The 23,426-nt window shown below is 38.2% G+C and overlaps 1 protein-coding gene across 6 annotated transcripts; it reads right to left on the reverse strand.

Moving 5' to 3' along the window:
- Nucleotides 1–98: 98 nt before the first annotated feature.
- Nucleotides 99–23,159, reverse strand: NRG4 (neuregulin 4). Of its 6 annotated transcripts, XR_004753520.1 has the most exons (8): nt 23,063–23,146; nt 21,298–21,385; nt 18,309–18,374; nt 14,305–14,398; nt 9,049–9,198; nt 4,237–4,316; nt 4,057–4,143; nt 99–3,145 (listed from the first exon to the last, which is right to left on the reverse strand). XR_004753520.1 is itself a non-coding variant. In XM_035335614.1 (7 exons), exons 3-7 carry the CDS (start codon nt 18,316–18,318, stop codon nt 4,127–4,129), a joined length of 351 nt encoding a protein of 116 aa, XP_035191505.1. In that variant the 5' UTR covers nt 18,319–18,374; nt 21,298–21,385; nt 23,063–23,145; the 3' UTR covers nt 99–4,126. The 6 variants fall into 6 exon arrangements, 5 of the variants coding, with proteins under 5 accessions (XP_035191505.1, XP_035191507.1, XP_035191506.1 ...); XM_035335614.1 differs by having other exon boundaries at nt 99–4,143; nt 23,063–23,145; XM_035335616.1 differs by having other exon boundaries at nt 99–4,143; nt 21,327–21,385; nt 23,063–23,130.
- Between the last annotated feature and the right edge of the window lie 267 nt (nt 23,160–23,426).

Genomic DNA, 23,426 nt, shown 5'->3' on the forward strand with positions numbered 1-23,426 from the left:
TCTATTTGGTACTTCGCTGTCAAGAAGTTGCTCTCAGATATTAGAATATGGGTTATGTTGAACAGGTTAAAAGTACAAAAACCACAAGAAGAACAGACTTGGAATAAGCACAAGCAAGTAATATTACATACAACAATGATTATTTTGTTAACATCTTTAGGCAAACACGTTTTTGTTTGTCTGTTTTCCCCTGAAGTGCAGAAAATACTGCAGTACTTGCTTAACGAAGAACCTTTTTCACTTATCTTTAAAAAAAACAAAACAAAACAAAACACAACAATTTATGTCTAGATTCTTCTGGTTATTCAGTATAAACAGAAATACAGTAATGTTCCATCTCTTCATTAACATGCATACATGTCAACAGAGGACATTACATAGAGAGAGAGATACAATGAACATTTGCATCCTGCTAATGTAAATAACATTGCCAGAGAATCATAACCTAGTTCCCCCCCACCCCGACTCACACAGATACGCCTTCAGTAATATTCCCGGGTTTGAATATGGTCGTAGTACAAGTGAAAACTTCTACCCAAACTAATCCTCAGTTCTGTCAGTTTTATCTTAAATAGCTTGGTATCATTTAAAGCTGAAAGGACGCCAAATACCAGTGGAACTTAATTGAGGGGTGTGGGCTTATCTTTTAATATAGAAGAGGTGGTTGTCCCATGTTCCATCCATAACCACCTTGAACAAAAGCTCTCTCTCCCTGGGCAGCCCCTTCTAGGTACATATCTCCCGATACAGAATTTGCTGAACACATAACAGGAAATTTTAGCTTATTAGCTATGATCACTGCTTTACCTTTCTGCTTGGATTCTGGTCAGTTGGTAGTTCCCACAGTCACAACACTTAAAACAGAAAGCAGTGGCACAGATGGAACGTCTGTTGTGGCAAGTTCTCTCCCCAATTTATTTCCTGCTGTCCATTTTGAAATAACTAAGTCATACTGTCAGAGCCTCTCTGCTGTTCTTTCAAAATGCAGGGCCAGGAGGAAAAAATATATATATATATATTTGTGCAGTAAATTGTGAAGAGGTGGAATAATATTGAAGGTGCTGTTAGAATGGGTAGTGCTACCAAATGTATTGCCCATTGGTCTTACAACATAATATTTAATGATACAAATCCAAAGACTGCAGCACAGAAAAATCTTCATTTTCCTTGAACAGGTATTTGAAAAAATGCAGGAGAGACTGAACAACATATAAGCAGCCTCTTACTTAGGTCTCTAAAGAGATTTCCTGTTAGTGGTGGTTGGCATTTTGTTCTGCAAATGATCAGAAGGATTCACTAACACAGTAAGAAGAGCCCTTTACTATGAGGAAGGAAAACACGATCCTCAAGTATAAGAGACTTCTTGCTGTAACAAATCAATTGGTGTGTAATTGTATTAGTGTAGGCTCCTAGGAAACTAGTCTTTTCCCCTTCTCTTCCCCTTGTAACCTTTAAACTGGTGGAGGGGTAATGTCAAAGACAGGAGATTTTATGTTTCATGAAAACTGGAGTCAAGCAGAGAAGAGACTGACTCATCCCCGTCTATACACCTAACACTTTTTATGTTCCACTGACTCCGGGCTCAAGATCAGATCCATTGGAACCAGTGTTCCTGTAGCTTTCTTGCTCACAGGACTACTTGCTTAATTTTGTAAGCAAGCGTTGCACAATTTTATTAAATTGGATGTAAGGTTGGCTACCCTGCACTTTCTGTGGCATTTGGCCAGCTGAAAATGAATTTGTAGCCTAATCTACTTTTGACCTGAAAGACAAATTCCCCAAGCTTGTGAGTTGAAATAAGTAATTTTAGAAGCTGAAATGTTCTCAGTTGCAATGGATTAGAAGGAACCGGAATCGCTAATAGGATTTCATTCAAAGATAACGTTGTTTCATAAATCAATTTGTTTGCATTTAAACATGGTTTTGGTTTATTCATTCTCACTTTTTGTGTAATTTGTTTCCTGGATAATGGAAACATGATTGGTAATACTGAGTAACTATTCCATGCTTGTCTGGAAAGCTGAGAGGGTTGTAAGAGATTATAGCGTACAACTTGAATCCATTTATTTTTCACATCTTCTGTTAGTATTTCCTTCCTGAATTTCCATTTAAGATGACCATAAGCCTTTTCTTCTTTCAATGAAAATAGCGTGCTGAAGTTTACTAAGTCTGAATGTCTCATGATCAATAACACATGGAAATTATTTAACAGCTGTCTGTGACTAATTTCCACTGAGGCTATGCCAAGTATTTTAAGTAACACGGATTCTAATGTAGCTGTCAGTATTGCTGCACATCTAAACTCTGCATTTAACGCTGGTATGTCCATATGTGATGAAAAACCACTTTCATCTTTCCTAGCCTTTAAAACAACATTATCAGCTTCCTCATGAGTATCTGCTAAGGGTTTGAAGTCCAAGAAATAACATCTAAGTTCAGTTAATTTGGGGAGAAACTTATCTTTCAGTGATTTATATAACGTAGTAAGCAACTTCTCTGGATCCGGGCCTCTACTTGCTTTGATGCTTTCAGATTTTCCCTGTAGATGCTGAGCTTTAACTTGGGCTCCAACTTCTCTGAAATGAGTCCTCAAAAAGTAATGTATTTTTCTGTGTTGTTTTCTAATAGTTTTTATATTACGGTTTTCTCCTTGACTTCTTACCTTATACACTGTAGCATTGTGCCTTTTCTTCTCTGTCTTGCTGTGCTTTCGTCTACGTTGATATAAAATACACAGTATTTTTTCTGACACAAGAGCATGCAGTAGACACCCTAGGAATTGAAGCTTGTTCAAATTTTTCTTTGCACCTACATTTTTATACACCTCCAGTTTTTTTATTTTAGAGATGAGAAATCTGCATTCAGCATTTTCTCCCCTTTGAAATCCTGGAATTTTCTCAATAAACTTTCTCTTCAAAACAACATTATAAATGCCATAGAGTGAACTGCTAGGTAATGTGCCGTTATGGAAATAGGTGTGTTTTTTCCTAGTTGCAACCTCCAGTGATAGAAATGAGTTGAAAATAAAATTATTCAATTCCCATTTTCTGTGCCGCTGACTACCCATCTGGTCTCTTTGTGTCATCAAGGCAGAAAGAGAGAAAGACCATGTCATTTGACCTCTCTTTGCCAGAGTAAGGGAATCCTGTAAGGAACCAGATAGCAATATATATATTGGTGTGATCAGCAAATGGTTATGTGAGTAAAACAAAGGGATCCTTAGAGAGGGCAGTGCTTGTCCAGCCAACACACCTGGCTGGATAATGTATTGTTTCAGGAATGGACCCAATGAATACACTTCCTGACTTCTAGTGTCTGAAATATCAACTGGAAAACTTAAGGTAAGACTTAGATCAGTAGTGAGAATTTTAGAAGAAGGCAAGACAAAAATAAAACCATCAAGAAAGGTACATTGCTTAATATTAGGGACATATACCAAGCAAAGGGTAAATGCTCTACCCAGTAGACTACTACTAACCATTACCAACCTCTTTTCTTAGTATTTTTGTTTAATTTGAATTAAAATCTTGTGCCAGAAAGCTGACCAATACACTAGCAGTGGTATCTCACCCTCATATCTTACTATTAATAAAAACAAACAGTATTAGCTGAAGAAAGGTACTTCTTTTCTCCTACATCTGGTAAGTGTATTCTGAAACAAGCCAAATCCGTGACATATCTGACAAGTATAAATTTTGAAGCTACTGAATGAAGAGAGTCCTTAACTCCTTTGGGACAGTCGTATCAAAAGTTCATGGTATTACCTCGTGCTAAAAAGTCCTATGATTGTCTCATGTTCTCTTTGTAGTGAAAAAAGATTTCATAATTCTCATGCAATAAGAAACAAAATTATATCATGCTTTTATCTGTTCATCGTTGAAAATGGTATCTCACAAAATTCAAACATAGGTTATAGTGATTTCTGTATAATTTGATACACCCTTAAAAATACATAAAACTCTGCTAAATGCAACTGTTTATGTATTAATTGCAATTTTCTCTAACACAGAAGTAGGCCTCTTCTTACAGCCTACTTTCTTTACTTAACCCCCTTACCATTTCAACCACTACAACTTTTATGGTTGCTCTGCATGTCGTTTTCTCACCATTCTTCCATGCTAATGCTTTACTCTGTTATTATTTCTGAAAAACAAACAAAACATGAGTTTCACTAACGAAAGCTTCCTCCTCAGCTTTTGTCACAGGGTCCAGTCATTTCATTTTAAGTGTACTCACTGTTGCAGACATTGCTGCTTGTGGTCTCAACCAGGTTGGCCCCACACTCTGATGAACTTGTTCTGGGAATGGATGCTTTCCTGACCGTAGGAAACAAAAAAGAGACATCAGGGATGAATAAATAAATAAACAACACAGAGAACAAAAAGAAGTTATCAGAGAAGACACGAATTAATTGACTCTTCTACCAGGGGAGAGTAACAGGTCTTCTGCAATTACTGCCTAATTAATACTCATCATTTCTGAGAAGCATGTATTTGAAGGAGAACAACAGAGATCAGAGGCAGGAACAGCACTTGGAACTAGACAGCTTCTCTCCTGAAGTTAATGTTCCTGTTCTAGTCTGATTCCTCAGGTCTTTATTAAACAATGAGTAGATACCACAAAATTATTTATCAGTAACTCTCAGTATTTGGAAGTGAAATGTCAATAGTGTGATATTTTCCATACTTTCTTGAGGAGAAGCAGATCCTTTAGATAGAACTGATCACTCGTTTCTTTCCCTCTTCCTTTTAATAGTAATTAGACATCTGCGCTCTTGAGAAAAGTCATGAGCTATTCTCTTTTCTGTCCAGTTTGCGTCCTGTGGTGGTATAACTCCTCCACAAAATCTGTTGTCTTGGATAGCTCAAATGGCTGTATGCCTAGTCCCTGTTGTTTTGGCTGGCTGAGTTCCCATTCATCAATATAAGCTTATCATACCGGTTATTTGGCATTTCAGTGAGACTTGCAATAAAGTATAGCAATGAACTGCAGATTTTAGTTTTCCCTAGGGTTTTCTCTGCCCCTCTGGGCTGTGTGCATGACACTCTGCACTATGGTTTTTTTAAAAAAGCTGTGTTATGTGAAATCTGTGCTAATCAGCTACCTTCCTATGTTGTCTTCCAGTAAGCCTTGTACAGTACGTTTCTGGAGTAGGAAGGCCAGGTGGACCTCTACTGACACCTGAATTGCTTGTAGCAAAACACGCCATTTGTTCCCTCAGTAACAATGTAATAGCAGGGATTTTGAATACCTTCCTGTTTTCCTCAGAGGACAACTGTAGACTTTATCAGTGCTGTTTACAGGCAGGGTGCTGTGTGTGTTTGAGAGAAGCTTCATCTGGTTTTGCTCTACTTCCATGTGCTGGATCGTGTACTTCCATCTGCTCACAGGTTATGCAGCACCTAAAAAGGCACTGCACCCATACTCCAAGACTTTTTTAAATTATTATTAAATAGTAAATCACTCTTACAACACCAGTTCTGCTTTACAATGTGTATATGTGTGTATATTATATATATGGATATATTTTACATTCACAATCTTTGCTAAAAATACAGTTGTTGGCATGATGTCCCTTTCCTAGAAATGTTCAAAATCAGGTTGGATGGGGCTTTGCACAGCCTAAGATATTGTGTCCTAATATGTGTCTAGATGTCCTTATCCAATAGCTAGACATAGCAACGTGCTGATCTTCGAGAGGAATGCAGCAAGCAGAAGTGAGCATGCTCTTTAAAGACTGGGAGTCCCCCTTTGACAGAGAATTGACATTTATTGCCCATGAAACAGCACAGTCCTGGAAATAAATAGGAAACTAAAGTGCTGAACTTGTTTCCACATTACTTTTGGGTGTGGACAGCAGTGTTCTTATGGTGATACAAAATTGTTCTACGAGAGTCATTTTTGATGAGACATAAAAACATAGTCTTTTCTTTGCAACTGTTAAAGATTCTTCATCATTTTTCCTAAAAGGAAAGCAAACCAATGCACTACTACCTATATGATTATATTTACCTGGAACTCAGAGTTCTAAAGTAGCCGTTCCTTCAGCAAGTTCCAGCAACAGTAGGAGGTTTAATCTAGACAACTGTTTATACTTCCCAGTTATAAGCTGTTTTTTTCATCATCTGTCCTACAGCACTCCTGAATTCCCTCTTCCTCTTCCTTCCCTACATTCTCTGCTGTTTCTTTCACTCAGACCTTCATTCCCCTTCCTCTACTGTTATTTTACTCTACTTTCTGTCATTCTCACCCTCCAGCCATTTCAAATACTGTTTCTTCATTATCTTTGATTCTCTCTCCTTTGCCTTTTCCTTGTAGGTTTGATTTCTTAAACTATATCATTGTGAGGAATCCTTGTATATAATCAAATACAGCGTGAAATCAGCCTAACAGCAGATTGAAAAAAGTAAATCCTTGACTGATAAAAATGCGACGAGTCAGCTATATATAAAAGGAGAGTTGTTGCCCAGCGTTCACCCTGAGCTTTTCCTACGCAGCCCTTCTCTTTTACAGGCTACTTTCACCATTACATATGAGTTCTATCAGCAGAGCAATGATACCCTTTCTCCTATCCTTGTATGCTGCATGAATTTGTTTGTGGGGAGCATTAAATGGACGCACACATGCCTGGTCCTAAAATCTGCCACAAGCAGCCTTAGAGGAAGAAAACTTGGAAAGGAGGGCAGATGCAAGTGATGACAGTGACAAAATAATACAGCATTGATTTCCTAAATTCTAAAAGAGCTGATGTATAATTGTAGGGAATAAGTTTCTCTATAACAAGTTGCAATTAATGTCTCCTCTTCAGCATTCTCTCAGATCACATTACGTACTAAAAACACACTAGAATCCTCTGCTTGAAGAACCACAGAAATGCTTACTTACAATATGGGGGAAGAAACTGTGCTTTCTTCTTTTGGATCAAACGTATTTGTTAACAAAGTGTAGTAGTGGAAACTTGATAGCATAATATATTTCTCTAAAACTTAGATGCAATATATCCTGTCAAAGAGGACAAAGTCAGTGACAACACAAACTTTCATCTAACCCTTACAGGCCTCTGTTCCACTATCTTCTAATATGTTATAGCTAGTAGGGCAAAACTAAATATATTAATGACAGCTGCTAGCAATTATCCTTGTTTGTACATCTGAGGACAGGAGAATAAATTTAAGTAGCTAGTTAAGACTCCTCTGATACATTGGTTATATCAGTCAAGCGATAAGGACTTTTGGAAGTAAAGTGTGCCTTTTACAGAAGAGTTCCCTAGAGCATGATGATTGTGTTACACCTGCCTTCTGGAGTGTTCAAGGTGAGATAAGTCAGTTTTTAGAGAGTAATGTTCTTTTCTGTACTTCAAAGAAATTAATTGTGATTTTTATGAGATTTCCTAAATTAACCTGGTATGTAAGCTAGACTTAAGGGTAACTGTGTTAAGATTGAGTTGCTGCCCTTGTTTCTGTATTAAAGAGGCTCTACTTGTTCTGCCAGTTAAGTATAGACTGAGTAAATTGATCTTCTGTAAGTAAATAGTGTTTGAGGCTCACCTTACAACTATGTAAGAGAGGATTTGTGTAGGCCTGCAACTTTTAAGCTTGTGTACTCTGTTATGCAAGGCTCTTTGACTGTAAAACTCAGTAGGCTGTCTCACCTAAGCCTTCACCTTATTTTACTGTATGCAATACAAAAGAGTTTCCTGAATTGATTAGTCTTTGAATTCTCTGCTCTCTGAAGCCTTTTTTCCTCTTTTCAGAGACAAGATTTGCCTCTAAAGAAACAAAAAGTTATAGTGAGACTTGCATGATTTTTTCTAAGTTACTTAAAACTGTATTCTGTTCTGGTAACTTTATAGCAAATACTCTTGCTAACTACTAATCTAACTTGCTGACTTGCTAACTACTAATCTGTGGCTGCACTGCTGATAAGACAGGATTAATCTAATTAAAGTGACTAAGGTAAGGGGTATCCTTACCTTAGGGGCATGGGTCAGAGAGGTTGATTTGGCAGTATGATTATGTAAGAGCAAAGAACAGAATTGCAAGAACCTTAGGATATCATAGCTAAGGAGAAATGCAGAAGAGCAGCAACAGAAAGAGGCTGTAAGTGAATGATCACTAATAATTACAGGGGCTAGCAAGTTGTCTCATAAATACATGTTAACAGCATAAGGGAAAGTAAGCTCTCGCAAAAAGCACTGTAACCTAAAAACAAGGGAGGACATAGGAGATGACGTTGTCTACTCAGATGCAGAGGGTAAGTCTGTCTGGGTTTGGTGCAAGTCTACTGATAAGCGTATTTAGTGTTATAGCATCAATAGATTGATGCTATAATCTCAATAGCATTAATCCTAGCATCCTAGCAATCCTAGAAATAGTTATTTAATCCTAGTAACTGTTTACACGTTTTCATTGGGAGTCCTAATATGCCTATACTATGCTACGAAAATAGAACCTGTGGCACTTGCTGTATAGCACCGATGTTTTCATGCTACTCCAGCATGATTGATCCTGGGTAGATGAGTTAGCCCTCTGATGTGTTCTAAATTTCTAACTGTATTAGTTAATGAATATCTGTCTGGGATGGTTCTTGATTTTGATTCTTTACTTACAACTTTCCTCATTAAATTAGGATCTGTAAAGACATCAGTTAGTTTGGCTGCCAACTCAATGCAGTGAAACAGTTTCTAATCACTTCGGTAATTTGCTTCTACTTCTAAATCTTTGGACAACATAAGGGTTGACCTATATTTGAAAATAATAACTCTAACTCTGTGTATACTATAAAATCTCTCTGAAAATAGTCTACTAGGTGTCTTTTTTTTCTTTTCTTTTTACAAAGCAACCAAAAGTAATAGCTTAGAAATGTCATTTAGAAGGAAGTAAAATACCATAAGCAACAAGTTGAGACATCCACATTAATTATGCTGAATAACCACACAAACCTTATGGATAATGCATTACGTACTTTTATATTCAAATAATTAGTACATGATTACCAGAAGAAATTTCTACTTGATTAAATAGCTTCAACACTCTGAAGCACTTTTACCTGCAAAGGAAGTAGAATGTTCCAGTTAAAAGAACTCCTAGCAGAAGTAGTGAAGCCAAGAGAACGGCAAACAGGTCACCTTTTGTTTGAGACTTGATGCTGGGCAGCAGAACTTCTTCACAACGGGCTCCTGTGTAGTTCTCAATACACCTAGAAAACCAAATTTTACATGGATTAGAGCATATCTTGTACGTGAAGTCTAAAGGCTGCTTTTGGTACTTAAGTGGTGTAAGAGTAGGGAGAGGTTTATATTAGTTTCAGAGCACAATTTCATATAGAACTTCCACTTGCTTCTTATTTTTGCAGTAAAGGTAATTGGGCATGTTGGGCATTAAATTTGTATTCTAACCCATGCTGCTTTCTTATGTTAAAATCTTAAACTATATCTTTCATTATACATTCATTGGATGAGCAATATATTCTGCAGTTAATTTTGCCTTCTTCACAGGCAAAACTGAATTAAATCCACCTTTTTAGTGTTAACAGTGTTATCCCTCTGATTCTCATCTTGCATGCAGTAGTCATGCTTTTTTCTTTTGGTGTAACTTCTTATTGCTCTTTGCTAACAAGCTGGTACTGTCAGCTGCATAGATAAAGGAAATGAGCATTCGTTGAGGCCAAGTGCACCTAAGACACTTAACTGGCAAAGGTAGCTTATGAAGTGAAATAATTTATGCAGGGAAATGTTACATGCTCGGGCAATGACCCTCTCATTCATTGAGAGAACTACCTAAAGTATTTCTCTACTATGTTTATTTTACACATTGAGCTTCTGAGAACTTTTTCCAAAGATGATTCAAAATACATCAGGAGCTGCAGAAGAAGCAAAAATTCCCACTGCTTTACTAAGTATTGCACACAGTGCAGCAAAACGTATTGGATGCTTATACTTCTTTCAGACAGGACTTGATTGCATGTACAGGCAGTCAGGTGAAGCACTCTAAGGAAGGAGGCTTCTGAAAAGCTGGAATGAGCTAGCTGAAACTGAAGCTAAATTATTCTGTCTTATTTTTTACACTTACTCTGCAAAATTTTCTTGGAATTTATTGCGTCACAGAAAACGGAAAGCACTTAATTCAACAACTACATTCTGCATGTATTTTTCTTGTATGTATATTTGCTCTTTCCTGTTTGAATTACTGAAGATCTTGCTCCTTCCTGCTATTTCTGGCACTGAAGTCATAATAATCTGTACCATAAGCAATTTCGGGCTCTAGCTGAGGAAAGTGGGCTGAACTCCTTAATGTTCCTAGTGTTCTCCATTGGTAGTGGCAAGGTGTAACTTCAGATGAGGGATTAAAAAGTTGAAGGGGGGAGGAACAGACAAGATGTCTAGCTTATTTAAATCTACCAAATGTATTACTATTAGTATACCACCATGCGTGCCTGGTGTGGCTCCCAGCACCGGTTTCCTGTAGCTTATGGACTACTATTTCAGTACTACTGGTCTAAACTATTACACAAAGAATTACTACCATTTCTTTTAATTCTTTGCTTTTGAAAATAAAATGGAAAATTTGCACAGATCACTGGGAGAGTGATCTGGGCCAGGGTGGGAACAGGTATCCTTATCAAGTGTTAAAGCTGTGCTGCGGATCAAACGGTCCCTGTTTAATAAGGACAACGTGAGACTATTCAAAGTTACTACATTTGAATGCTGGGAGAAGGAAAGATAGGCAGGCTGCCCTGATTGCTTGAGATAATATTCCAGATACTTACTGTAAGTGTAGTGGCACTTCAGTAGCCTATTCCTGTACTACAGAATGCTTTAAGAATAGAAATGTAGTTTGAGTGGGGCATTGTTCTCTAGCAAGTGAGAGAAATGCTTTGTATAGCTGAATAGAATAACAGGAATAGAAAATGGAATGTAATATTCATACAAGTATTCTTGAATACCAATGACACCTGGAGAATAATGCAAGGCTAAAATGATACAGGAAGAGAAAAATAAATAGGCTTTGGCATCAAATGAAGGCTTGTAGAAAAGTTCTAGAGAATGAGTATAAAATGAAGCAGGAGGAAGAAAAGATGGTCCTTCTAGCTAAAGAGAGCTGCATACGTAGGGTTAGGTTAAAATGTCACGGATAGAGAACCGTTGTGGTAAGGTAGACTGACCTGTCATCAACAGTCCACGGAAGCCACATTTAACATATGTTAAAAAAATTGGAAACACGATGCCAGTGTAGCAAAAAGGTTGTTGAGATATTAGCCACATTGTACTAAATAGAAAGCAGAACCAGATGTTTAAGGCAGTCCTAAGCCCAAAAGAAGCAAAGGAGCTTGACAGCCTTGCATCAGGCCTTAAAATACCCTCATGGTTTGTAAAGTGCTGAGCATACATCTTAAAGCATGTTCAGTGTTCTACTCTGGAAAATGTTGAGTATAAAGAGGGAGGGAACAAAAAAAAAAACAAAACAAAAAAAGCAGCATGCAACCTGTATCTTGTCTGAAATAAAAAAGATGGCTCTCAGCCATCTTTCAAGTAAGAGCACCATATCAGAACTTCACCTCAGGCAATGAAACCTTAATTCTGCACTGCGTTAATTAATGATTCTGGGACAGCTGCATATCAGGTGCTGAGGCAAACATCTTTCAGCCCCGTGTTTGATGATACACCTGAGGGCGGCTGCTTTTACAGCCTTCTCTGTTCTGCCGCCTGTTTGTTTATGTAGTACAACTGAGCATTCCCGGGTTTGAAGCTCATCTTGTCTATGGTGACAGGTGTGCCCTTTGCTGCTAAGGTCATTAACTCAGTGCTAGAAAAGGAACAAAAGAAGATGGCAGCTGAGCAACTTCATGTTTTAACATACATCAGCTGTATTTAAAAGCTGCTTTGTTGCATGGGGGGGGGAAGGTCAACTAATGTTTTATTTCTATTAAATATCTTAAATGTATATATATCAATTTCTTAATAGTGTAAATAACTGAAATGTCCAAAAGTAAACAGTGGCTCTTAATTTGTTAGCATGCTACAAAATATGTGTTTCTAAAGAATGATGCAATTTTCCCAATATGTTGTGGAATTACTTCCAATGGCATTGCATCAGGTAATGCAGACTATGTTGAGCACAACACATTTGTCTAAATAAATAGAATGTCAATGCAAATGTGTTTTAAGATACTTTTACATTTTGCTGGTACATTCCTATTGCATGTCCCCCTTCTAATCAATGCTTCACAAACAGTGATGGCAGCCTTTGATTCTAAAATTCTGATTCAGTTGTTGTGTTGGTGGGAGGTGATCATTTGAGAGCACTTGGAAGCTTTAGGTGGGATCTGCAAGAAGCCTGTATCATAGAAACTTTGAACAACTGTGATGATGCCAGTCTTGAAGATCCAGAATGCCAAATATTTTTCTGAATTCTGCTGAATAGCAATGCATTTTTTTCTGTTGTTTCTATTCACATCACTGCTGATTACTAAGATATCTGTGTGTAAACAAAACCTTTCTCATCTATAATTAGCCTCCTCTGACTGATTAAGGAACATGCTTAGAATGAGGACATACTTAAATAGAAGCATTCTATTTAAACCCATATAACTTCATAATCAACCATTAGATACAGAGGAAAAGTACTTGACAATTTAAATGCTATAGGATTGCCAGAGTATAACAGAAATGCTCTTATAATGGTACTTTTCTGCTTCAGCAGATTATAAAATCTTCTAGTACCTGAATTACAAATGACTTCATTTGGAGCTCTTTTAAAATAAAGTTATCTATGCTGATTGACTTGTGCTCCTGAAGATCGAGTTTATTTGAATACTTGTTACTTCATCAGATTTACTTTCTTGTTATGTAGTCCAGGAACAGTTGAGCATGGGTGCTTTGAAATCTTATCACCGATGCTGTTTAGTCTATTTTTTTTTCTATTTAAGCATTTTAATATCAATAATAAGGGATAATAATAAGGGATTCCTTCTTGGAAAAAAAAAAACAACCATGCATATATCAACATGCATGAAATTCACATTTTACTTGTGTGCACATAGTATTTATTTTGCATCACAGACGTTTGAAGTTTATCAGTTAGAATAAATCATTTCAATGCAGCACTCCCATGTTTTATTCTCATTTCTGGATCTGATTTATTATATGACAATGATATTCTGTGTATATTTTTAAATGAACATTTACCACAAAATTACTTTCTCACCTACTAGATGAGTTTACGTACCTGAGTTTGTTTAGATTGAACTGTCCCATATAAAACAAAAGAAAGAAATATTTGAATTAGACACCTTAGAAAAGACAGTTTCCTTTGTCTGCTTCACCCTATTATTGTTCATTATAGCTCATGATTGGAGATGGAGCAGATGCTGCCATAGGGAGGAAAAAAGGTATATGCAGTAGGTGTCTGAATGTCTATTATTATGTTATGTAAACTTGTTAAATTAACCATAATTTATCTTGATAAACAATAGCTAAGAATTAGTGAATACAGAACCATGACAAACTAAAATTTAATTTGGCATTGTCTTAAGTATTTTTTTTTAAAAAAAAAAAAAAAAAAGGAGAGGGCTGTATTTACACAGGAAACAAATACACATGCAAAAGCAGGAAATGTTTCTTTTTCCAGTGTGCAACCTGAGCTCCAAAAGGAAAAATGGACCCATAAACTAATGGCCTAAGAAGCATCTATATATGCTGTCTAGATGTTTCTTTAGCAAGTGGTCTGTTGCTGTAAATATCGCCCTTCAAGTGATTCTGTGAGATTCAGAGAACACAGTAAGTCTTGAGTTAAATGTTGTTTTGTTTTTTTCTCCATTAAAAGATCATATTCCTTTCTGCATGCCTCCTCCTTTTGTTCAGGTCAGGCCATTTTTATGTTATCAGAATTTTTGTAATATAATTCATCTGGAAGAAAAGCTGGCAAGGTACTTTGCCATTCTGAATGCCTTTCCTACAGCTTATTCTCCATTAGGCAAAGGGTATTTTGTTCCTTTCTATATTGTAATGAGGGGAGGAAACATGGCCCTAAATATAGATATCATTCTGAATGCATACATAACTGAGTACCGTTGCATCCATCAGACAAGTATATTCCAAGTACATGATTGTTTTTCCTCATTGTCATCTCTCTGTGGGCTAGGTAAGTAATCTGAACGTGAATTACTGAATTTGGGATAGCCAAGATAACAGGTGTTTTCTTTCATGTAATGGTTTAACAGTACATTCTTAAAGAAGCAAAATGGAGAAAGCTTTTAGACAGCTACCGTCCAATATTTAAAAACACAAGTTTTAGTGTCACTAACCTGCAGAATGGACTGGATACAGTAGGAATCATATAACAAATTCCTCCATTTAGACAAAAAGATCCATAACTGGTGCCACAGAGTTCTTCATGATCTTCAAAATAAGACCAAAATAAACACAGTGAAAAATGGAGATTTCTGGATTTTTATAAATAATTATACTTTTTTTTTTTTGGGGGGGGGGGGAGTACAGCTTCATTTTAAGAAAAACAAACTAGAACAACAAAAAACACCATGCTATCACTACACTAGGAACAAACATGGAATCAGTCTTGCCTTCCAGGCTAGCAGTGTATGGCATTATCCATCTTGCAGAATTGTTTTATGTAATTATGTGCAAAAAGATCACAGATATGTCACTGTATCAGATAGAGGACAGTAAGATTATGAATAAATTTTAAAAGTTTATCTGGTAGGGACAGGAACATCTGAATTTTCCATTACCTCATTTGCCTTTTGTGACCACAAACCATATAAAATAAAGGGATAAGTATAATATGAAGTCCAGTTTGTTCTGCTACATTGGCATAAACCATTTTGATCTTAACTAGCTCCTATGAGAGGATCAGAGTCAGTACAGATAATCCCAGAATATTCCCAGCTGTGGCCCAGGGCATTTTAAAGCTGCTTCAGGCTGTATTAAGAACTGAATCATAGCAGTTGGACACCACCAGTTTTTCTCATCCTAATTAACGAAGTACCTAGCCTGTGAAGTGTCGCATACATAGAAGACTGTTACATTTCCACAGATCTCAAAAATGCCTTTTTTTTTTTTTTAAAAAAAAAAAAAAGAACTTCATGCAAGAAGCCTAAGTTATCTTTAAAACACAACTAGACATTCTAATGAAATATCCAGGACACTGATGCTGGCACTTAGATAAGCAATTGCCCATTATATGATAAATGGAGTATCTGACTGTAATTGCACTCTTGTTGACAGCAGTCTAAATTTGGAAGTTGGACTGCATATATTTAATGTGTCAGTAACTCATTTTATATATATGCATATATATTTATACTTTCAGTCTTATGAAACCACGGTATCTCAATCAAAAGTAAAATAGAACAGTCTTCTGACATCACAAGCCTGAGAATCATGTGTTACCTCACGCTTCAGGTGTTGTTTTCGCTGTTATTTCTCCCAGAAGTTCTGAAAATCAGAACTCTGCTGTGTTACTATTTATGCATGGAAGGCATGCTCTATACAAAAGACAGTGTTGTTTACAAGGAATCGAGATTTTAATTTTCTTATTTGTTTCTCAGAAAACAAATGGTTTTGGTTCCTCTTTACTCCTGCAGGAAAAAGGAGGAAGTGTGGTCATAAGACATTCTTCCTTAAAGGGAGCTTCCACGGCTTTGTGCATAGAATAAATCCGACCTTTCAGAGTAGTAGAAATGCTTAGCTAGCCCTTACCCTGTGCAACAATCACATCACGCGCCCTGGTAGGTACTGGGCCATCTTTAGTAATTCTACTGTCTGTCTTTTCACGTATTTTTCAATTTCTACCATGTCGTATTGACACACAAGCGTGGATGATGTCCATGTATCATTTTAAGACCAAGGCAGTTCTATCACAGAGATCAACAGGAATTCATTTTCATGTTTGTGCTATCAAAGTGTTAACATTCAAATGGTAACTAGACCTTTTAGCGTGTGTTCAGATAAATTAGGGAGCTGGAGGAGAGATATAAGGCTGGAAAGATTGTTGATGTTTGACCTTATTGCACTGGTTCAGGATTTGGCATAACAGATAGGTGTGCTTCACCTATGTTACTAGGAGGTAAATAGAAAGTTATTTTAACTCTAAGGCTTTCTGTGCTTGCCTACTGGCAAATCGTTTACTGCAAGTTCACTGTAAAATACTTATTATTTTGCATGAGTAACAGTATAACTACAATTAGAATAAAATGGCATCGGGAAAAAAAAGTAGATTTTTGAACAAATGATTAGATTTTAGTCGTTTTGAACAGTAGAACTTCTGTGGCAGTGTAACTGAATTGAAGTCCATATCCTTCCTTAAATGAAAAGAGAGGATATTGAATGCAAGAACACTGTATCAGGATACCTATGCAATTATAAGAACTACGAGAAAAAGCAAAACTCTCAACTTTGACCTGGTCTCAACTCCATTAAGTGTCTGAGGGAGTCAAATGTTGTTGACGTTCTACCAGATGGAGAAGTGAGATAGTAGAAGGTAGGCCCCACAGAAAAACGTCTTCAGACAGCTCAGGGAAGCCATAAAAGAGCTTCTTGTGAGAACTTGGTAACTTTCTTTAAATTCTGCCTTATGCCTTTTCCTCATTTTTATGCAGAAATGTACCTGTCTTACTTTTTTTATACTGGCAAAGCAGTAGAGTACTGAAGTAAACTAGATGCCTCAGTCATTCAGGTCTCAGAACATTTGGGGAAAAAGATCCTCTCGTTGTTACAGTGTGATCCATGTATTAAGGACCAGCTCTGCAATCCAGCTAGGCATTTCTGTTCTAGAAAAATACCGCAGGCACTCTGTCTTACGAAAAGTGAGGGACAGAGAACAAAAAGTGCCTAGGAGGCCTTCAAAACCTTTTCAGTTATAACTACAGACAATTTCCCTACAGGCTGTTTCTTTCTAGCGCAAGACATTTTTTCCAATGCTAAGGGAAAAATGGTAACCTTAATTTTACCAGAAATGTGATATTTGAAGAAGCGTCTACATCCATGCGGGCCAGGTGCTCCATTTTCCAACAAACTTTTTATTAATCCTATTTTGTGTATTAATATTTTGCTACTACTTAATGGAAGTACCTGAGTAATGCAGTATTAAGTAGAGCACACAATTATGAAAAATAATAAAAGAAAATTCAGGATGCTACTAGTAGTGGGTTTTGATACAAAAATATGTATTATTGTATTCCATGCCTACTTTACTGAAATACAGTAGTTTGGATCAAATTTGAAAGCTACAGCTCTGGCCAGGAGTGTATGAAAGGAACAGTTTATCCCTTTGAATTTAAAATCGGTGATGCAGAAGAATGTAATGGAAAATCAGAAAGGTTTCAATACAAGGAAAAACCCAACTACATTAACATTGGGGAACGTGTTACGATTTTTCATGACATAAGTTAATACATTAATCTAAAAATGCCAATTACATGCTTTGAAAGTTAAATGCATACTACATTCAGACTAGTATAATCAAAATAGAGAAGTTTAACAAGTCGAGTGATGATGGGCAATTAAAAAATATGAAAGCTTTAACTTCTCAATTAATGATTGCAGAAATGCTATCAACATATGTTCTACATAGTATGTCTTTATATATCCTTCTATGTTAGAGATTGAATAGAGAAGTAGGACGCAAGTTACTTTATTTTTTTTAATAAAAAAAGTAATCTTACTGGCAGGGGGGTGGAAAAGAATGAAACAATAGTGCTCTTTCTAAAACTAGTCTGCTTACTTAAAACTGGCAGAGGTAACAGCAGCTTCTAAATACAATGATGCACAATTATTTTTTTCAAGGACATGCATGAAAACCTGCCCCTATCTTGCCTATTCCCATTCAAACTTTTTTTTTTTTTTTTTTAATAACTTGGCTATCCTGTCTATTAAAAAGAAAAACAAATAAAGGCTCAGCACCACCTTAACCCTCAAAGAACTAAACTAGCCTTGATAATCTACGTTGCCTCAGCTGTCACGCCTAGTCCGGAGGATAAAATACTACAGACTGCCCAAACCTGAAGTCTGCTAAAACACAAGGGAAAGGGGACTGGTGGGAAACACTGACAAATCAGCTTTGGACTGTGTGATAATTGATTAAAACCTGTGAAATGTTAGGAATGATCAAAGCAAACATCTTAGAGAATTTGTTCCACTGCCTAGTGAACTAGTTTGCTGCCTAGTAAGTGAAGGGAGTCCCACAGAGCAGTTGTTACGATCCAAATGGCAGCTGTCAAAATCGATGCAACTTTAATGAATGCTAATTATACATGTATACATATCCAAGTAAATACCTGGAAGAAGTTACCTGTTCGCATATTATTCCAACAGCAATTTTTAATCTTGATCAGAGGCTATTCTTCCAAAACAGCACCTAAAAACAAACACGTAAACGTAGCGTGTCATTATTAATCCTAGTGACCTTTTCCCCTGAAGAAACAGCTATTGGAATGCATCTTACAGTGTTGCTGCTAAGATATTTCTTGTACTTTGACAGCAATATTATATGTACATTTCATTAATTCAGAGTTAATGGCAAACATTCAAGTATAGTGGCAAGTTCAGTTAACTTCTATGGGCAGAGCTACAGGGTGAAAACAAATTGATACTAAACCATGCTTAAATGCCAAGAAGATTTTTTTTTTTTTAAAGGAAAAAAACAACACTGTGCCATGGTTATTCAGAATTGTATTCCTAATGCTTTTAAGCCATCTAAATTACTGTTTCTGGCTAGCTAATTATCATTTGTACCTTGATAGTCAGTGCACATAATTGACTCAGTCCTCATACTGATTATTATTCAGTCAGGTAAGATCTTAGTGGTAGAATTCTTGCATTTCACAAATAAGAACAATTTATTTCTTGGAGAGAGCATGTGTGTTTCATTTGAGTACTTCTTGCATCTGAATGCCAGGTGAAATTAGTAATCTAGGCTGTGAATTCAGCAGAAGTCAGCAAATCTAGATTTGGACTCTTATTTTTAAAATATGGAATAGAAACTGTCTAGACAGAAGCCAACCTTCAGTTTATATTGCTAAAAAACAATGTAAAGAAATTGTTATTCTGTCAACGTGACAACTCTACAACCATCTACCATTATTATATTCTCTTTTCTTGTAAGCTGAACTCAAGGCTTAACATACCAAATAAGTTACTAAACAAGCCTAACATGGAAGTTTTTCCTTTTCAATGTTTTTATTATTTTGTCTTAATTATATTTTAAGGTGTAAATAAAATAAATAGTCAGGCAAACTATCCGGTACTGGAAGAAATGCAAAGAAACACAGACAGTAAAAGAATCCTTATTTCTCTTTCACCTTTTAAAGAAGATAGAGTATTTCTTCTCCTTGGACCACCTACATGCAAGTTCTTCCTCAGTTAAATGATCAAATAAAATTAATTGCCCATTTCACCAGAAATAACTTCAGCTTTTAGTAGTACAAAGGAAACTTTCTCTAAAGGCCCATTTCAAAAGCTTTAACGTGTTTGTACTTACTTTATAAGCAGACAGTTCTATTTTCCTTTGGCCCTTAAATGGCTTCTCTAGCTCTTTAAGTGTCCTGTCCATACAAGAAAATCTGAAATGGCAGTTCCCTGTGATACCAGGCTGTAACAGCAACGTCACCACCCAAAGGCTGTCCTCTTGGGCTGTCTCGCAGATATGCAACTTTGCTTTCTTTGTGTACACAACCACGATTAAAATAACATGTGGCACTAAGGAACCAACCAACGTGATCCACTTCAGAACTAAAATCCTGTTTTCCACAAGAAATAGGTCAACCTGAGATGATTATTTTCAGCATCTAAGATCTGGATTCTGCGTATATTATTAAAAAGGCTTCAAGCTTACACAGTTGTGTAGTGCACTGTGGGTGAGGTTACAACAAAGACAAACATGAATGCGGAGGCCAAGTATAGAGTAGGGTAACACCCCATTATGCTCACAGAATCACTTGTGTATTTTATTATGGTTACCAGAGCTGAAATTTACTGCAGAATGCAAAACATTCACACAATGCAGTATATATAAATCGTGTTATAAAAATATGCAGCAGTCAAGAATCTGATTAAAAGGTGCATTTTATCAGAGCAAGCAGTGCTTTATAATTTACCTCCCTTTTCTCAGAATCTCCCACAAAACTATGTAAGATCCAATAGCTCTCCTACCTGAAAATAGGATATAACCTACATTTTTAGACTAGTTCCTTTATCCAATTTAATCAGGCTGTGGGTCTTGAACAGCCAAAAAAACCTTGATTTTGCTGTTGCCAAAAGGAGATCTCCTATCTCCTTTCCTTCATCTTACTGCCAGGTATGCACCTCACCATCTCCCTGCTGCTACGGGTATGTGTTGAACCTTTTCATGAGATGCTGATCCAGCAGAAAATAACTTGGAGGAAGCTGACAGTTTTTTACTGCATCTGTGTGTTGTATGGAAGTGCTATGCACGTCATCAGTTGTTTGGACTAGGACTTGTTCAATGTACTACAAATTTACAAACTGACTGCAGAGAACGAAAGAATTTAAAGAATACTTTTTTAGACTGTTGCTCACATATTCACAAAAATTAGGGGTGGTGTAAAAGGGAGTGAAAATATCCCCTAAACAATCCAGGGGTATGAATGTATAACTCTGCTTTGTGTTTAAGTTTTGATAACAAGTAGCACAATTTCAGATTTATTTATTTTTAAGACTTAAAAGTAAATCGTTAGGAACCCATGCATTTATATAAGCAAATATTTTTCTCTGAGATGTTTGTTCCACTCTTACCAGAAGTTTAGGTATGTATCAGAGTCCGAAACAGAATAGATCAGGCTGTCTAGCTCAGAAAAATAAACTGATGTATGGTGACATAAGGCAAAGAAAACAAATTGTTACAGCAGAAATTGTTGCTAAACCTGATTCTAACTTGTCTGCATCTGTGCAGTGAATGCAGTGAACCAGTACTTGCAAGACAAGGGATTGTTTGTTCATCCACCCAACACTTTCCAAGCTCAAAGTCTTCTTTTAAGACACAGCTGTAGCTTACTCTCAGAGCAACTAGGAATGCAATTCCGTGCATGTTCAAACGTTTACATTGCATGCACCTTGGGAGATCTTTGGAAGATTACTTTGTATATCAGGGTAGAGTGTTTTAACCTGAAATTTAGTCTATTTTGCTCCGTGCCAGTTTACTTTGCTGAAAACAGTTCAGGTCAGTTCTACCCTTTTTCCTACACATTTGTCATCTAAACCAATATTAATATTAACAATACATTGTTTGAAAGGTTACAGTTTATACATTAAAGTTAGGTCACCTTGTATACTGAGATATATATACTGATACCATTTCAACTTCTTCAATTACTTGAAAGTCCTGTCCATCTTCACCTTCATGATCTGATTCTGTTAACAAGGGCTTCAGTTTAGGAAAGGATTTAAATCATGTTTGGAGTTAAAAATATCCTAGTCCCCTGTAAATCACCAAATTAAAGCATATTCAAGTACTTTGCTGAAGTGGGTCTGTGAGGTAGGAACTCTGTCTGTGTGTCCCCTGCTGAATGCTGAGAAAGTGATAGAAACACTGGGTTACTATTCTGTAGCTGAGAAGCCACAGATTAAAGTGAGCCACGTGGGAAAATGCATGCGCGTTTGTGCTTCTTGGGCACTGGAGCACTAGGGGAAATAATACATTTTTTCTTTTGTGGGAACCACTACTGGGTTTCTGGGAAGACTGAGGGCTCAACCCCCAAACTGCAGTGTGTTCAGCTCTCTAGCTAAAATATGCATTAATGTACAGCCGTACAGGAGGCTGGGAAAAGCCTTGGGAACTAATCAGATTTGTCTTTAAATAAACCCATGTGCTTTACTCCCCATACACTTAGAACAGCGAGTTGTTATTGCCACTTACTTGTGTGTACTTTTAATGGCTAACTATTCTAAGCGTCCGCCAGATGCAGTATCCCCAAAAGATGATAACTGGAAGTCTTAATGAGCTGATAAAAAGAACACACTGAACAAGGATCTGGGTTTGCTTGTTTTGCTATCCAAACATTCTCAAAATTAATTTCTATAAAAGCTCTCCCCCAAAATAAAGATCATTTCAGCCACGTGACTATTTCAAACATACCCTGTTTGCTCATTTAGATTAAGTTGTACCTTACGGCTCTCTTCAAGAATGGGATTTTACTGCATTATCTATTTATTTTTAAAACAAAAGAAGTGAAATCTCATTCTGCCTCAGTACTGAGCTCAAATATTTGTGTACTGAAAAAGTTTTAGGAAGTGCACTATCTGCTGGTAGGCTAATGAAACCTAAATGTCATTCTAAGATGTGCCCTTGATACCTCCCAAGCAGTTAGCAGTCCTCGCCTCCTACTTCCTCTAAGAGCTATCTCGAAGTCTCGTTAAAAGGCGTTCATTTTCTTATTTAGGTGGTAACTCCTAATACCCTTACTGCATGGAGCTCCCACCTGGCTTTAGCACAGCAAATGATCAGGTGTCAGAAGAAAAAAACAAACACCACATTCCTGAAACAAATGAAGATCTCAATAAAAATAATAATAATAAAAAAAACGACTAAATTTTAGAACGTGCATAGAAAAATCACTACTGAGCGTGGAAGCCGACAAGCAGCACAACCCAGCGCTGCTGCTCAGTGTGCGCCGACGGGCTCCTCGTACAGCCCTTCTGCTCCCGAGCTGCCCCCAGGCTCCCCGAGAAGCCCGCTGCGATGCAGCGCACCTCCCCGCCGTGTCCGGCCCGGTGCCAGCTCCGCCAGCTCCAAGGCGCCCCGACGCCGAGCCCCGCGGTACCCGCCGGCGTGCGAGGGGCCGGCCCGGCACGCGGGGGTCTACTGCCCGCGCCAGCAGTGCTGCAGCACCTGCGAGGTACCCGATGCGCCCGCCGGCGGGGCCGCGGCGCGGGGCCGGCCTCCGCAACCCCAGCCCCCTCCGCTCCGGGCGGCCGCGGCTGCCGGTGCCGCAGCAGGGTTAACGCCTGCCGTCCCGGCCGTTCTTAGCGTGCCCAAAGCACTGCCCCGTCCTCCGGCCCAGCGTCAGCTGTGCTCAGGGCGCCGCTTACCCCGCAGCTCTGCGCTCTGTGCTCTCAGCCGCGCCGCGGGCAGCCCGCGGGACGCCGCCGTCTCGTACCCGTACCCGTACCCGTACCGCCGCCCCGTCACGGCCCGGCCCCGGCCCCGGCCCCCTGAGGCGGGACCCCCCCCGCCGGGCCCCACCTGCCCGCGGGGGCGGGGCCTCCCTCAGGGCTCGGGCACCGCCCCGCCCCGCCGCGCCTCCCCCTCCCGGCCCGTAGTACTACAGCGCCCGCCGCCGCCATTGGGTCGCCCGCGAGCACGTGACGCGGGGCGAGCACGCGCGCCCCCCCGGCGGAACGTCCCGCTGTTTCCTAGGCGACGCGCGGGGAAGGCTGGGCGCGCGCACGGGCA

Source organism: Oxyura jamaicensis, chromosome 10 (genome assembly GCF_011077185.1).
Source record: "Oxyura jamaicensis isolate SHBP4307 breed ruddy duck chromosome 10, BPBGC_Ojam_1.0, whole genome shotgun sequence".
NCBI classification, from domain to species: Eukaryota; Metazoa; Chordata; class Aves; order Anseriformes; family Anatidae; genus Oxyura; species Oxyura jamaicensis.

Bases quoted from the DNA above. Each gene is read 5' to 3' on its own strand.
- NRG4 (XM_035335613.1), bottom strand. From the start codon at position 3,481: ATGGTTAGTAGTAGTCTACTGGGTAGAGCATTTACCCTTTGCTTGGTA.